Below are 13,254 nucleotides of genomic sequence, written 5' to 3'. Positions count from 1 at the left end.
TTTTACAGTAAAGAAATGGTGGTCCAGATGGTTTAGCTTCTTTGAGAGAGAGAGAGAGAGAGAGAGAGAGAGAGAGAGACCCTTTGCATATTAAATATTATTTATTTATTTATTTTAAAAAAAATAATTAAAAACCTCATAAATGGTCCCTCTGTAGTGAAATGACAAAAATGCCCCTGACTTAACGGCTAAATGGTAACGGAGTTAGCCGGAAGGACCAAATGTTAAAAGTTTTGAAACCACAGAGACCATCTGTGAGGTTTTTAGAACTTAGGGATTAAACTTGATATTTTCGAAAACCACAGGGACATTTTTGAAGTTTTGTCTTTATTTTTTTATAGAGCGAGTGTACAAAATTTGGGATCGTGTGATGTAACTTGGAGATCAATGAACTGTCGCCTTATGTATTTGAATATTAGAAACTGACCCATACCAAATTTGATCTTCAATCTCCCAAAATCATCCATATCACCGATCCAAAGCAATCTGTTTTCTCCCAAATTCAGTTCCAAAGATGAATGACACCGATGTGTCCAAGCAGATTGAACAGATGGTCAAATTCATCCGTCAAGAAGCGGATGAAAAGGCCAACGAGATCTCCGTATCCGCCGAAGAAGTAAGTCGCTTTAATCAAATCAAATCAAATCGAGTCAATTTGTCCACTTAATTCAGTTTTTCAGTACGCAGCGAATATTTGGGTTTACGTAGCCGAGTAAAACGATATCGTGACTGAAAGACGACTTTTCTGGTTTTGTTTGTAGTTAGCCTTTGTAGGATTTATAAAGTTAAAGCAATTGTAAAGTTCAAATCAACTCACTTTTACTGTTTTACCTTATCCGTTTTTAATTCTAACTTTCATTTAGGGTTTGGTAGATTTGAGATCATAGCGTATCAACTCAAGATGCGAATTTCTATTTGGATATTTATCTTGGTTGATTGTTGTTGGATTTAACATTTCGAAGTTGCAAATCAGTACTAACTTTCAGTTATACATTAGCAACATAAGTAGAGTACGGATTGGTAATTGTTGTCGGAATCAATCGGATTAATAAAATAGATCAATTACATCCAATTAAGTAATTATAAGCAATTTGTTTGCATCAAAATCAGGATTAGCTCTATTTATCGATCTTTTCAGGAATTTAACATTGAGAAGTTGCAATTAGTGGAGGCGGAGAAAAAGAAAATCCGACAAGAGTATGAACGCAAACAGAAACAAGTTGAAGTTCGAAAGAAAATGTAAATTCTCAAAACATCTTCGTCTGTTCATACATATCTTCATTTTGCATCTAGTTCTTTCTCATAATCCTTGTTGCAGCGAGTATTCTATGCAACTCAACGCATCTCGAATCAAAGTTCTTCAAGCTCAAGATGACTTAGTTACTGCCATGAGAGAGGATGCATCAAAGGATCTTTTAAATGTCAGCCATCACCATTTCAAACACCAACATAACTATGAAGCATTGCTGAAAGCTCTCATTGTCCAGGTACTGATCAAATATATATGATTCTACATTTCTACTTACACCATATTATTAAATCACACTATTTGAGCTAATTAAAAGATGGAAAACTTTTGTTTCAGGGTCTACTTAGATTGAAAGAACCATCTGTGTTGTTGAGATGTCGGAAGGAGGATTTACATAAGGTGGAATCTGTTCTTCATTCAGCAAAAGAGGAGTATGCAGCAAAAGCACATGTTCATAAACCTGAGATAATTGTTGACCACATCCACCTTCCATCTGCTCCTTCATCTGATGATCCTCATGCTCTTTCATGGTATGCTTCCATTTATTTATAAATCATTATATCCTATACATATATATATTTTTTTACTTCCCTCTTAAACTTTCTTTTTGATTTTCAGCTCTGGAGGTGTAGTTTTGGCTTCTAGAGATGGTAAAATTGTGTTCGAAAACACACTTGATGCTAGATTGGATGTTACATTCCGTGGGAAACTCCCAGAGGTAAATTTTTTATTGTATTTACATACATCTTAATCTTAAAAAATAAAAAGTTGTTAAAAAATGATATTGTGTGTTGTTGCAGATTCGCAAACTGTTGTTCACTCAGGTTGGTGCTTAGTGGATCCACTTGATATATTTTCTGTGTTCATTTGTTTGAATAGTAATTAATAATCATATGAGTTATATTATGCAATATGCATACATTCTTTTGACTTATTACATGTATGTACTCTTTTTTTTGAATCTTTCAACTTGCATTGTGCTGACGAAATAAAAGGCTAAAACCCATCTAAACCAAGAAAAATAATTTTGATAGTGTGGTGGTGTTTGTCTTTACTCTTTATATTGTGGCATTTTTTATTTTCTCATCCAAGTTGAAAATTTTCCGTTAACATTCAAGATTTTCTGTGAATATTAATTCCTCCACGTTTAGATTTGTAAAGATTTTTATTTTAATTAATCATTCGAATCTAATTGTCTTATCTAATTTGTTATTTGTTTTTAATGGTAAGGTAACTATACTGTTGGTGACTAAGAATCGGGATTTGAGAGTGCTATATGTAGTATAAAATTAATCGGTTTCATCAGATTTGCTTCATCAACTATTTAAATATGGAAGTTACATATATAGATATATCTCTAAAATTAACAAGGCAACAAAACTTATGGTGATGTGAGGTTGGGCCTCATATTGTTTCTCCTTTGAAACCAACTTATTTTTTCTTTAGACAATAAAAAGGACTAATGGATTGTAGTCCACTACAAATGTGAAAAAATAGTTCTGATGATAGAATTTGTAACTTCTACGGTTTACATTAACCGAATGATAATAAATGTAATTTAACATTTCATATCTATTATGATTCATTCCAACTTTATAAATTAATTATAAGCTTATTAGGGTTTTATAATGATTAACTTATAAGTAAGTAGAAATAATATTTTTTATATCTATGTAGAAATGATTATAGAAAAACCACAAGGGTTGAACCTAAGAGAAGTTAAAAGGGAAAAAAAGGCATATGCGTAAAAGGTTAATGGTTTCTTTGACAATCAATTTTTGAGAGCTTGTAAGGAAATGCTCGAATTACAGAAAAAAAAAGTTGTTTGGTAGTATGGTCTTTTAGATTTCATTTCAAACAAAAACTCATGATCCAAAAATCACTTCTTGAACTTTTAACTTTTAGGTTAATGTAATTTTACACCTTTAAGTGTAACATCTATTTTTGCCGAACACTTTTGTATATATAAAAGTAACAACTTCTAGCTTACAACTACAACTTATCAGCTTTTAGCGTCTAATTAAAACAAAAAAGACTATCAATATTAAGCGTTTAAGTTTACACATCAATTAGAAGTTAAAAAAGAAACATCTAAGAAATAAAAAGCATAACAACAAACACAAAAAATTAGAAATGAAGCTAATTTCCAAACCAATACTATACTACTCTAAGATTCGGATTCTAGGTATTTACATACTCCTATAAACTTGGTAAAAACTAATTTTCTTAATTATATACTTTTAAACCATAGCTAAAAATAATGAAACCCGCATTTTATATACAATAATTATTATTGTAAACAACTTTTATATTAACAAAATGTTTATAAAGTTTTTATCTTTTTTTGCATATTTCTATAGCTTATTGTATTTTATGTTTATAGATTTTATGGTCATTTTAATTATGTTCATTGGTTCGTCAAACAACCATTTTTGTATACAAATAATCAAATCGTCACCTCATCACAACTCCATGCGTAGGAGTTGTGGCCATTACTTGGTATACATACGCTACATCGAGGAAGAAGAGAAAAAAATCCTTTCACTTTTCTGTGAATGCCAATAATAAGATATACGCCATGTTACCGTGACAGCTCAAGAGTGCGGTGTTTATGCATGGGAACCGACACACATGGTCGCATAAGACCCATACGATTTAGCCACAATGTTAAAATTTGTTTAGGGTCCAGAAAAGATATTATATACAAATCATTGGTGCAAAATACATTTCTAATTGGAAAAATAAGAACCAATTACATTTTTTGTTTAATAATTAATGAGGTAACACACATTACAAATGATTGATAATCAATCTAAGTAAGAAGTATATAATTTTATTAATGTTGTATGATTAATACATTTTTATATAACATAATTATAAAATAAAAGTATGACAAAACTTCAAAAATGGTCCCTGTGGTTTTCGAAAATATCAAGTTTAGTCCCTAAGTTCAAAAAACCCCACAGATCGTCCCTATGGTTTCAAAACTTTTAACATTTGGTCCTTCCGGCTCACTCCGTTACCATTTAGCCGTTAAGTCAGGGACATTTTTGTCATTTCATTACCCAGGGACCATTTATGAGGTTTTCTATTACTTTAAAAAAAGAAAATAAATAAATAAAATTTAATATGCAAGGGCCCCAACCCTTCTCTCTCTCTCTCTCTCTCTCTCTCTCTCTCTCTCTCTCTCTCCAAATCAAACCCATCTCTGTTTTGTGACTGCCGGCTTCCCCTTTTGCTTCTACTATCTTCTCCCCTTTCTTGATTAAGCTTTTTGACAGCAACAACAAGACGAGTTCCAGGATTAGTAGTCTCATCGATCCAACCCTTGAAAACCGATTCCAAATCGTCTTCTCCCAGGCACTATAAGTTTCTCTCGGATATCAAGTGTTGTAATCGCTGGTGACGACAAAAGGAGTAATAATAACTCCGGTGAGGAGCTAAAGAGGTCGACGCTTGAATTCCTCGTTGAGGAAGCGAAGGGTCTGAGAAAGGATCTTGGATTGTACCTGTTTAATTTCGATATGATTAGAGATGGTGAAGGAGATGGGTATCTGGTGATTGATATGAATTACTTCCCAGGTTACGAGAAATTGCCTTCTTATGAAACTGTCATGATTGATTTCTTCTTGAATGTAATGAAATTATAGGAGTTGGAAAAGATGAAAAAGAAGGAGATCGACGATAGGTGGAAATTTGGTAATCAAAAGTAGATCTGATAATGAAGTTGATGAAGTAGATCTGATAAAGAAGGTGTCTTATAGGGGGGGCTGTTTTTAGTTGCAGAAACACACTGAAGAATGGGTTATGAATCTGATCGATTCCAGAAAGAAAGATTCAAAAGCAGTCGGGTTTTATGCCATTAAAATGGGTTATGAATCGAGTGAAGAAATTCAACATGTTACAGTAGGAAATTGGAGGTGAGATTGGAATTGTTCACTGTGGAGTATACACTTCTCATCATTTCTGCAGATCAATCGAAACTAGCACCAAAAAGCAACAAGAACATCATCATACAGACATCTAGCTACAAGTGAATAAAGAAAGGAACTTGATTTCTTCTGTGTTTATTAGCGAGTAATGGGGATGTAATTATCGGGCTTAACATGATCTGGCACTTGATCATATATTGGAGAGAGAGAGAGAGAGAGAGAGAGAGAGAGAGAGAGAGAGAGAGAGAGAGAGAGAGAGAGAGAGAGAAGGGGTGGGACCCCTTGCACATTAAATTTTATTTTATTTTTTATTTTTTTTAAGTAATAGAAAACCTCATAAATGGTCCCTGGGTAATGAAATGACAAAAATGCCCCTGACTTAACGGCTAAATGGTAACGGAGTGAGCCGGAAGGACCAAATGTTAAAAGTTTTGAAACCACAGGGACGATCTGTGAAGTTTTTTGAACTTAGGGACTAAACTTGATATTTTCAAAAACCACAGGGATCATTTTTGAAGTTTTGTCTAAAAGTATATATGATTAACATTTTTTTTTTATAAGTTAAAGCATTATTTATTTTTATTATAAATTCGTATATTTTTATAGCGTTATTGTTAGAAAAGTCTTATTATTTTATAAATATCTAGTTTTTGATTTTTAAATGAAAGATCGTTATTATATAATATTATGTTCAAATTAAAAAAAAATATTTGAATTTTTACAAAAAATAAAACTCATTATATAAAATTAAATAGTAAAAAAATTTACTATTAAGAAGTAAAGGGTGTGTTCGGTAAAATTAGCTGATAATGGGTAGTTTGCAGCGTTTTGTCAAACGCTACATGAAGTAGCATTTGGATTTTGAGCGTTTTGTTTAAACTAAACGCTAGAAGCTTGTAGTGCCGAACGAGACTTTTTGTTCAAAAAATAGCGTTTTGTCAAACGCTAGAAGCTTCAAGCTCTCAAATGCCCCGTACCGAACACGTCTTAGAACTTTTTATAAACTTCAACAAAATAATATAAGAATTTCCTAACTTTTTAACATATTTATGAGCAATATAAGATCTTCAATATATAAGCCTATCTCCGCTTGCGAGTTCCACCCTCCCGCACCCCGCCTATCACCCACCACCAATCTCCGCCCTTTTCTCAGGGTACCGCCTAACTGAACCCTTCAGCTAAAAGAATCCATCGACTCTGAAAACTTGTCAACACCTACACATATCAATTGCAGGTATGCATATTTATAGTTTTGACTTTTCTAAAATACGATTACTCCTCTCTTTCAGTTTTGATGTTTTCAAGCCCTGATCTAATGTCGTTTTTGCCCGTATGTGCAATTATATTAAGCTATTCTTGGATTTCTACTTGTTTTTATTCTACCTCATTCACTAAAACTCAGCCCTGATCCCACAAGTTTGTTAGGTTTTTGAGGTTTTTAATCAGAGTTTACATCTAGCTTCGTGGGTTTCCACTACTATGTGGATGTTTTACTTTAAGCACAATAGTTGATGCTATCTTTCAAACTCTTGGTTCAAATTTAATCCCCTTTTTCCACAGCGTGCAGATATTGTGATATATACTTATGAATGGCGTGGAGGGAGCTTGGGAAAAAGGTGAGAGTTGTTCCTTATCATTATTCTTCGTAATGAATTTTGGCTTTTCATCGAAAACAAACAACCCTTATGACTTATGTTCTGCTGTAATAAGGATATCCAAGATGGCATTTTGAACCAAAACGAGTTCCCTATTTTCTTCAACCACGGAAAACCATGTTTATGAATAGTCCTTTGAAATTTTTACTTGAAAAGTTTCCCTTCTGAAGTTCTGATCCATCACACCTGCAGCTATCAGTGTCACTATTATAAAATCGAGTCAATTGATAAAGAAGAAAAGGAAAATTGATTGAAAATCTGAACCAGTGCACATGTATGAACCATGCACAGAAGGTGTTTGATAAAATGATAAGTCAAAAAGAAAATTGTTTCTTTCCAATTTCTTCTTTAAGGATGTCCTAGTTATCTCTAAAAGTGGTCATAAATCTCAGATCCTATGGAAGTTTGGTAATATAGATTGTTGAATTCCATTAAAAATCCCACATCTTTCTTTCCTCCATCTATCCTGAACAATTTCATAAGCCTTGTTTAAACTCAATCAAACTATCTGATTTTGCTGATCTTTGTTTAAGCTGAACTGACTAGTTTTAAATGTTTATAACTTATAACTTATATCCATGCTAATATATCACCACCACTGTCTTTCAGAGCATTCGTGCTAGTCTTTCAAGGCTTCTGACTCCAACAACATCCAGACATACAGCTCTATCCAGTTCATTCTCTGGCCTAGAGTTAAAATTTTCTTCACCTTCGATTCAATGCATACGAGGTAAATGTAATCCCCTTGTTTTTTTTTTTTTTTTTTTTTTTTTGAGTTTCTATATTCTGAATTTTCTTTGAATCAGAATCCCATCTTTTTCACACGACCCCACAACTCCTGGGCAGAAGAGGAGACAGAGATGATACAGTTGGTCTACAAACTCATAAAAAAGGAAAATTCAAAAAAAGGCCCGAAAATGCAAAACCACCAGTCGAAGCTCCATACATCCCTCCTAAACTCAAAAAGCCCACCAAATCATCTGCAGATAAAACCATTGAAATATTCGAAGGCATGACAACTTTAGAGCTTGCTCAAAGATGTGGTCAATCTGTAGCCATGTTACAGAACATCCTTGTAAATGTGGGCGAAAAAATCGGGTCAGAATTCGACCCGTTAGGCATCGACATAGCTGAACTAATTGCAATTGTAAGTCATTCTTTCTTTTTCACTTAATCTTCACATAATCACTCAATTGTTTTTTTTTTTTTTTAATAAACTAAAATCACAGGAAGTTGGTGTAAACGTGAAAAGGCTGTATTCATACGAAGGCTCAATAGTTGTCCCGCGGGCCCCAGTGGTAACAGTCATGGGCCACGTGGACCACGGTAAAACCTCACTGTTAGACGCGTTACGCCAAACATCAGTAGCAGCAAAAGAAGCAGGAGGCATAACACAACATTTAGGTGCGTTTGTTGTCAGCATGCCATCTGGCGCTTCCATAACCTTCCTCGACACGCCTGGACACGCCGCCTTCAGCGCCATGCGTGCACGCGGTGCAGCCGTCACCGACATCGTCGTCCTAGTCGTCGCTGCTGACGACGGTGTCATGCCGCAGACAATCGAAGCCATGTCACACGCCAGGTCAGCAGACGTCCCGATTGTCGTCGCGATTAATAAATGCGACAAACCTGCGTCTGACCCGGAGCGGGTCAAAGTCCAGCTGGCGTCAGAAGGGTTGCCGTTGGAGGAAATGGGCGGGGATGTGCAGGTGGTTGAGGTATCCGCGGTTACTAAAACGGGCCTGGATCGGTTAGAAGAGGCTCTGCTTCTTCAAGCCGAATTAATGGATTTGAAAGCGCGGGTTGACGGGGCGGCTCAGGCGTATGTGGTGGAGGCCAGGCTGGACCGGGGGCGGGGCCCGCTGGTGACGGCGTTGGTGAAAGCGGGGACTTTGGTTGTCGGGCAGCATGTGGCGGTTGGGGCGGAGTGGGGGAAGATACGTGCGATTAGGGATACGAGTGGGAAACCAACCAATCAGGCGACGCCAGCTATGCCGGTTGAGATTGAAGGGCTGAAAGGGTTGCCAATGGCGGGTGATGATATTACTGTTGTGGATTCGGAAGAAAGGGCGAGGATGTTGAGTGTTGGGAGGAAGAAGAAGATGGAGAAAGATAGGCTTAGGAAAATGAATGAAGAGAAACTTTCCCTTTCTGGAACAGAATCGTTTTCAGAAGAAAACAAAAACGATTCTGTTCCAGAAAGAGTTGAACTGCCCATCATCGTCAAAGGCGATGTTCAGGGAACAGTTCAAGCTGTTACGGATTCGTTGAAAAGTCTGAATAGTCCGCAGGTTTTTGTGAATGTAATTCATGTTGGAGTGGGGCCCATTTGTCAGTCGGATTTGGATTTAGCACAAGCGACCGGCGCGTGTATCGTTGGGTTTAACGTGCGGACCCCACCACATTCTGTTACTTTGGCGGCTGCTCAAGCGAATATAAAGGTATGTAAATCGTAAAGTTGTTTTTATTTTTTTTTGTTTGATATAATGTGTGTAAGCAAGTAAATGTTGGTTTAGATCAAAGTGCATAGAGTGATCTACCATCTTCTAGAAGACATTGGGAACTTCATAGTGGAAAAAGCCCCTGGAACATATGAAACAGAAGTAGCTGGTGAAGCGCAAGTGCTCAACATCTTTGAGCTGAAAGGAAGAAGCAAATCCAAAGGAGATGATGTCAAGATTGCTGGTTGCAGAGTCATGGATGGTCAAGTCATGAGGTCATCAACCATGAGACTTTTGAGAAGTGGTGAAGTTGTGTTTGAAGGGTGTTGTGTTTCTTTGAAAAAAGAGACTCAAGATGTTGAAACTGTTCAAAAAGGGAATGAATGTGGACTTGTTCTTCGCGATTGTTTTGATTTCCAGATTGGTGATGTTATTCAATGCTTGCATCAAGTTAACAAGAAACCCAAGTTTATATCTTCTGAAAGTGGGGCTGTTCGTATCGAATGCTAAGTTCAAATCCCCGTTTTTTGTTTCAAGAATTTATAACTTATATTGAGAAAATTTTGTCGTCTCTTGTTGTAAACTTGAGGGATCATTAGAGAAAGTTAACAATAATATTGATGGGACAAAAAACTGTAATTTTATCCGATACAGTCTCAATCCAAACTGTTATGTTATGCTATGTTATATATTGTGTTGTGGTGTGGAAGCTTTAGTGGCTTATGCCCTAATTTTCTTTACCTATTAAATCATGAATTGATATAGGATATGGAATGGATAATCATATGTGGTATAGATATAGTGTTGTTGAAATACATAACCATTTTTTTTTTGTTGGACTTAATGCATCATGTCTAAATAAATGATTATTTTACCTTATACAATCATGTGTCTAAATAAATGATTATTTTATCTTATGTATAAATTTGAGAGATAACAAATGATTATTTATTTAATAATTGCTATAAATTAAAACAATATATTTACACATTAAGTTTTTATAGAAGTTTAAAAAAATAACTTTATTAGTAACTTAAACCGAACATCATTTTATAATATGTTAAAATTAAATTAAATTCTAACAATTAATATTTACATATATAATATAAAAACAAAAATAAAGACCATATGAAATTTGTATGATATTTACATACATAATACAGTAAATAACTTGATATATAAGCATACAAATATACTTCATTACTCATAATTTTTAATATAAATTTAACTTTTATTGGAAAAAATATATGACAAAATCAGGAAAACTAAATATAAAATCATGACTTAGACATCTATTTCTTAATTTAACTTACTTAACTTATTAGGACGTTTAAATTAAGTAAACAAACAAACATATATAACTAGACCACTAAGGCTTTTTATACATTAAGTGATTAAGTCAACCAAGTAAAAAAAACACCAACTTATTTGTTAAAAAATGTTGAATTAGGGTGGAATTTGATAATTGAATAATCTCGGGGGATGATAGATGGCAAGTAAGATAGATTTTCTCGAAGAAGAAGGTAACGACACAGCCTTTCGTGGGTTGTGCAGCCACACAACGTTTCACTCCCTCGACGAGTCCGTCGCCATTCACCAACCCCAAAAATCTCGATTTATAGCTTTCATCTGCTTGCATCTCTAAATCCTGATTTTTATCAAAACCCTTTCACAATTTCTATTTCTCTCAAAACTCATCAATGGAGGCTGCTGCTCTCTCGCGTATCGGCCTCGCCGGACTTGCTGTCATGGGTCAAAACCTAGCGCTCAACGTCGCAGAGAAAGGGTTTCCGATCTCCGTTTACAACAGGACTACCTCGAAAGTCGATGAGACTCTAGATCGAGCTCATAATGAAGGCCAGCTTCCGTTAACTGGCCACTACACTCCTCGCGACTTCGTTCTTTCGATCCAGAAGCCCCGATCTGTCATCATCCTTGTGAAGGCAGGCGCGCCGGTTGACCAGACGATTGAGGCGTTGGCGGCTCATATGGAACCAGGAGACACGATCATCGACGGAGGTAACGAGTGGTACGAGAACACCGAGCGACGAATCGTCGAAGCGGAAAATAGAGGATTGCTTTATCTAGGAATGGGAGTCTCCGGCGGCGAAGAAGGGGCGCGAAATGGGCCATCTTTGATGCCAGGTGGGTCTTACGAAGCTTATAATAACATTAAAGATATCGTTGAAAAAGTTGCTGCTCAGGTTGAAGATGGACCTTGTGTTACATACATTGGAGAAGGCGGGTCTGGTAACTTCGTTAAAATGGTTCATAATGGAATCGAATATGGTGATATGCAGTTGATTTCTGAAGCTTATGATGTTTTGAAAAACGTTGGTGGGTTAAGCAACACCGAATTAGCTGAAATCTTTGACGAATGGAACAGAGGCGAATTAGAAAGCTTCTTGATTGAAATCACAGCTGATATCTTCAAGGTGAAAGATGAACATGGTGAAGGTGAGTTAGTGGACAAAATTCTAGACAAAACAGGGATGAAAGGAACCGGTAAATGGACAGTCCAGCAGGCTGCTGAACTCTCCGTCGCCGCCCCCACCATCGCCGCCAGTCTTGACTGCCGGTATCTGAGCGGGTTAAAGGACGAACGAGAGGATGCGGCCAGGATACTGGCGGCAGCAGGGCTGAAGGAGGAGGTGGGAACAGTGAGAAGTGGGATTGACAAGAAGAGATTGATAGACGATGTGAGGCAAGCTTTATACGCTTCTAAGATCTGTAGTTATGCTCAAGGAATGAATCTTTTAAGGGCAAAAAGCAGTGAAAAGAACTGGAACTTGAATTTTGGAGAATTAGCTAGAATTTGGAAAGGAGGGTGTATTATCAGAGCTGTGTTCTTGGACAGAATCAAGAAAGCATACCAGCGGAACCCTAATCTTGCAAGCTTGCTGGTGGACCCTGATTTCGCGAAGGAGATGGTGCAGAGGCAGGCGGCATGGCGGCGGGTGGTGGGGCTGGCGATATCCGCCGGAATCAGTACACCTGGCATGTGTGCCAGCTTGACATATTTTGACACGTATAGGCGTGCTAGGCTTCCTGCAAATCTTGTTCAAGCTCAAAGGGACTTGTTTGGAGCTCATACTTATGAAAGGATTGATCGTGAAGGAGCTTTTCACACTGAATGGACAAAGCTTGCGAGGAAGAAGGCTTGAAAGAGGTTGATCAAAAAATGGTAACTTTTTTTTTATTGGTGGTGAAATGAACTTTCTTGTTTTTGCTTCTTGAATTATGTGGTTGGTGTATTTCTTGATGAGGAGGATAATTATTGATTCTCTCTATTCGGGCATAGCAATTGTTGTAGAATTTTCTTTGCATTATTAATAAGTTTTGCATGCCATTGAAGCATATTTTGTGTTTTTTCCATGATTTTGGATTTCATAATTATTTAAATATGTCTAGTTTGGTATAATTTACGAATTTGACCTTGTGTAGAAATTGGTAGCAGAAGCCGTAGGTATGAACATGGTACATCATTTATAAAGGTGGATTTGCTCAATTGATGAAGAAATTGAGACCTTTTCATAATTATTTAAATATGGATGGGACAAATCTTTGAATGATGAAGTACGTGTAACACCCTAATTTTGATAGATTGTTTGTTGTTAGACTAAAAAGTCAAAAACTTGTGATGAACATTTGACTCTAGTAGATGTATCAAAGTAGGATACCTAAATGAGAAATGAAAGCGTGTTTACTCTTTTGAAATAAATATTATCCCACTTGTCAATTTTTGATTTGTTTTAATTTTAAAATTAAAGTAATATACTTATATATGTAAAATATTAAATATCATATATATGATAATAAATTACAATAAATACATTTTTTCCTTTCTTATTTTAAAGTTGTACATTAAAAAATATTTTATGTTTACATTTTAATTTAATGTTTAATTTTTTTTAAATCAACTCGTGTAATACACGGGTCTTACATCTAAGTTTCAAATATAAGAAGTACAAGGTAAA

General features: G+C 35.8%; 3 protein-coding genes across 3 annotated transcripts; all 3 read left to right on the top strand.

The window, feature by feature from the left end:
* The first annotated feature begins 375 nt into the window (after positions 1-375).
* On the top strand, positions 376-2,310 carry LOC145058250 (V-type proton ATPase subunit E-like). Its single transcript, XM_079006179.1, has 6 exons — positions 376-616; positions 1,139-1,239; positions 1,319-1,487; positions 1,586-1,779; positions 1,868-1,967; positions 2,050-2,310. The coding sequence occupies exons 1-6, from the start codon at positions 515-517 to the stop codon at positions 2,083-2,085; spliced, it is 702 nt and encodes a 233-aa protein (XP_078862305.1). The 5' UTR covers positions 376-514; the 3' UTR covers positions 2,086-2,310.
* A 3,716-nt stretch (positions 2,311-6,026) lies between these two features.
* On the top strand, positions 6,027-9,964 carry LOC145060559 (Translation initiation factor 2, small GTP-binding protein). Its single transcript, XM_079008205.1, has 6 exons — positions 6,027-6,415; positions 6,742-6,797; positions 7,446-7,566; positions 7,643-7,983; positions 8,066-9,277; positions 9,353-9,964. The coding sequence occupies exons 2-6, from the start codon at positions 6,771-6,773 to the stop codon at positions 9,785-9,787; spliced, it is 2,136 nt and encodes a 711-aa protein (XP_078864331.1). The 5' UTR covers positions 6,027-6,415; positions 6,742-6,770; the 3' UTR covers positions 9,788-9,964.
* Positions 9,965-10,817: 853 nt separating this feature from the next.
* LOC145057121 (6-phosphogluconate dehydrogenase, decarboxylating 3, chloroplastic) lies at positions 10,818-12,634 on the top strand. Its single transcript, XM_079004898.1, has one exon. It carries the CDS (start codon positions 10,978-10,980, stop codon positions 12,439-12,441), a length of 1,464 nt encoding a protein of 487 aa, XP_078861024.1. The 5' UTR covers positions 10,818-10,977; the 3' UTR covers positions 12,442-12,634.
* Positions 12,635-13,254: the final 620 nt, after the last annotated feature.

The sequence above is a fragment of the Lactuca serriola genome, chromosome 6 (assembly GCF_051521515.1).
Source record: "Lactuca serriola cultivar US96UC23 chromosome 6, Lser_US96UC23_V15, whole genome shotgun sequence".
Taxonomy (NCBI): Eukaryota; Viridiplantae; Streptophyta; class Magnoliopsida; order Asterales; family Asteraceae; genus Lactuca; species Lactuca serriola.
Note: the sequence above shows the minus strand (reverse complement) of the source record. Positions and strands in the feature narration are given on the sequence as shown.

Excerpts from the sequence above, each read along its gene's own strand:
- LOC145060559 (XM_079008205.1), top strand. The coding sequence starts at position 6,771 with ATGGCGTGGAGGGAGCTTGGGAAAAAG. Across the intron at positions 7,984-8,065 it reads TAGCTGAACTAATTGCAATT|GAAGTTGGTGTAAACGTGAA; the intron begins GTAAGTCATTCT and ends CTAAAATCACAG. Across the intron at positions 9,278-9,352 it reads CTGCTCAAGCGAATATAAAG|ATCAAAGTGCATAGAGTGAT; the intron begins GTATGTAAATCG and ends ATGTTGGTTTAG.
- LOC145057121 (XM_079004898.1), top strand. The coding sequence starts at position 10,978 with ATGGAGGCTGCTGCTCTCTCGCGTATCGGCCTCGCCGGACTTGCTGTC.
- LOC145058250 (XM_079006179.1), top strand. The coding sequence starts at position 515 with ATGAATGACACCGATGTGTCCAAGCAGATTGAACAGATGGTCAAATTC. Across the intron at positions 1,240-1,318 it reads GTTGAAGTTCGAAAGAAAAT|CGAGTATTCTATGCAACTCA; the intron begins GTAAATTCTCAA and ends TCCTTGTTGCAG. Across the intron at positions 1,780-1,867 it reads GATCCTCATGCTCTTTCATG|CTCTGGAGGTGTAGTTTTGG; the intron begins GTATGCTTCCAT and ends TTTGATTTTCAG.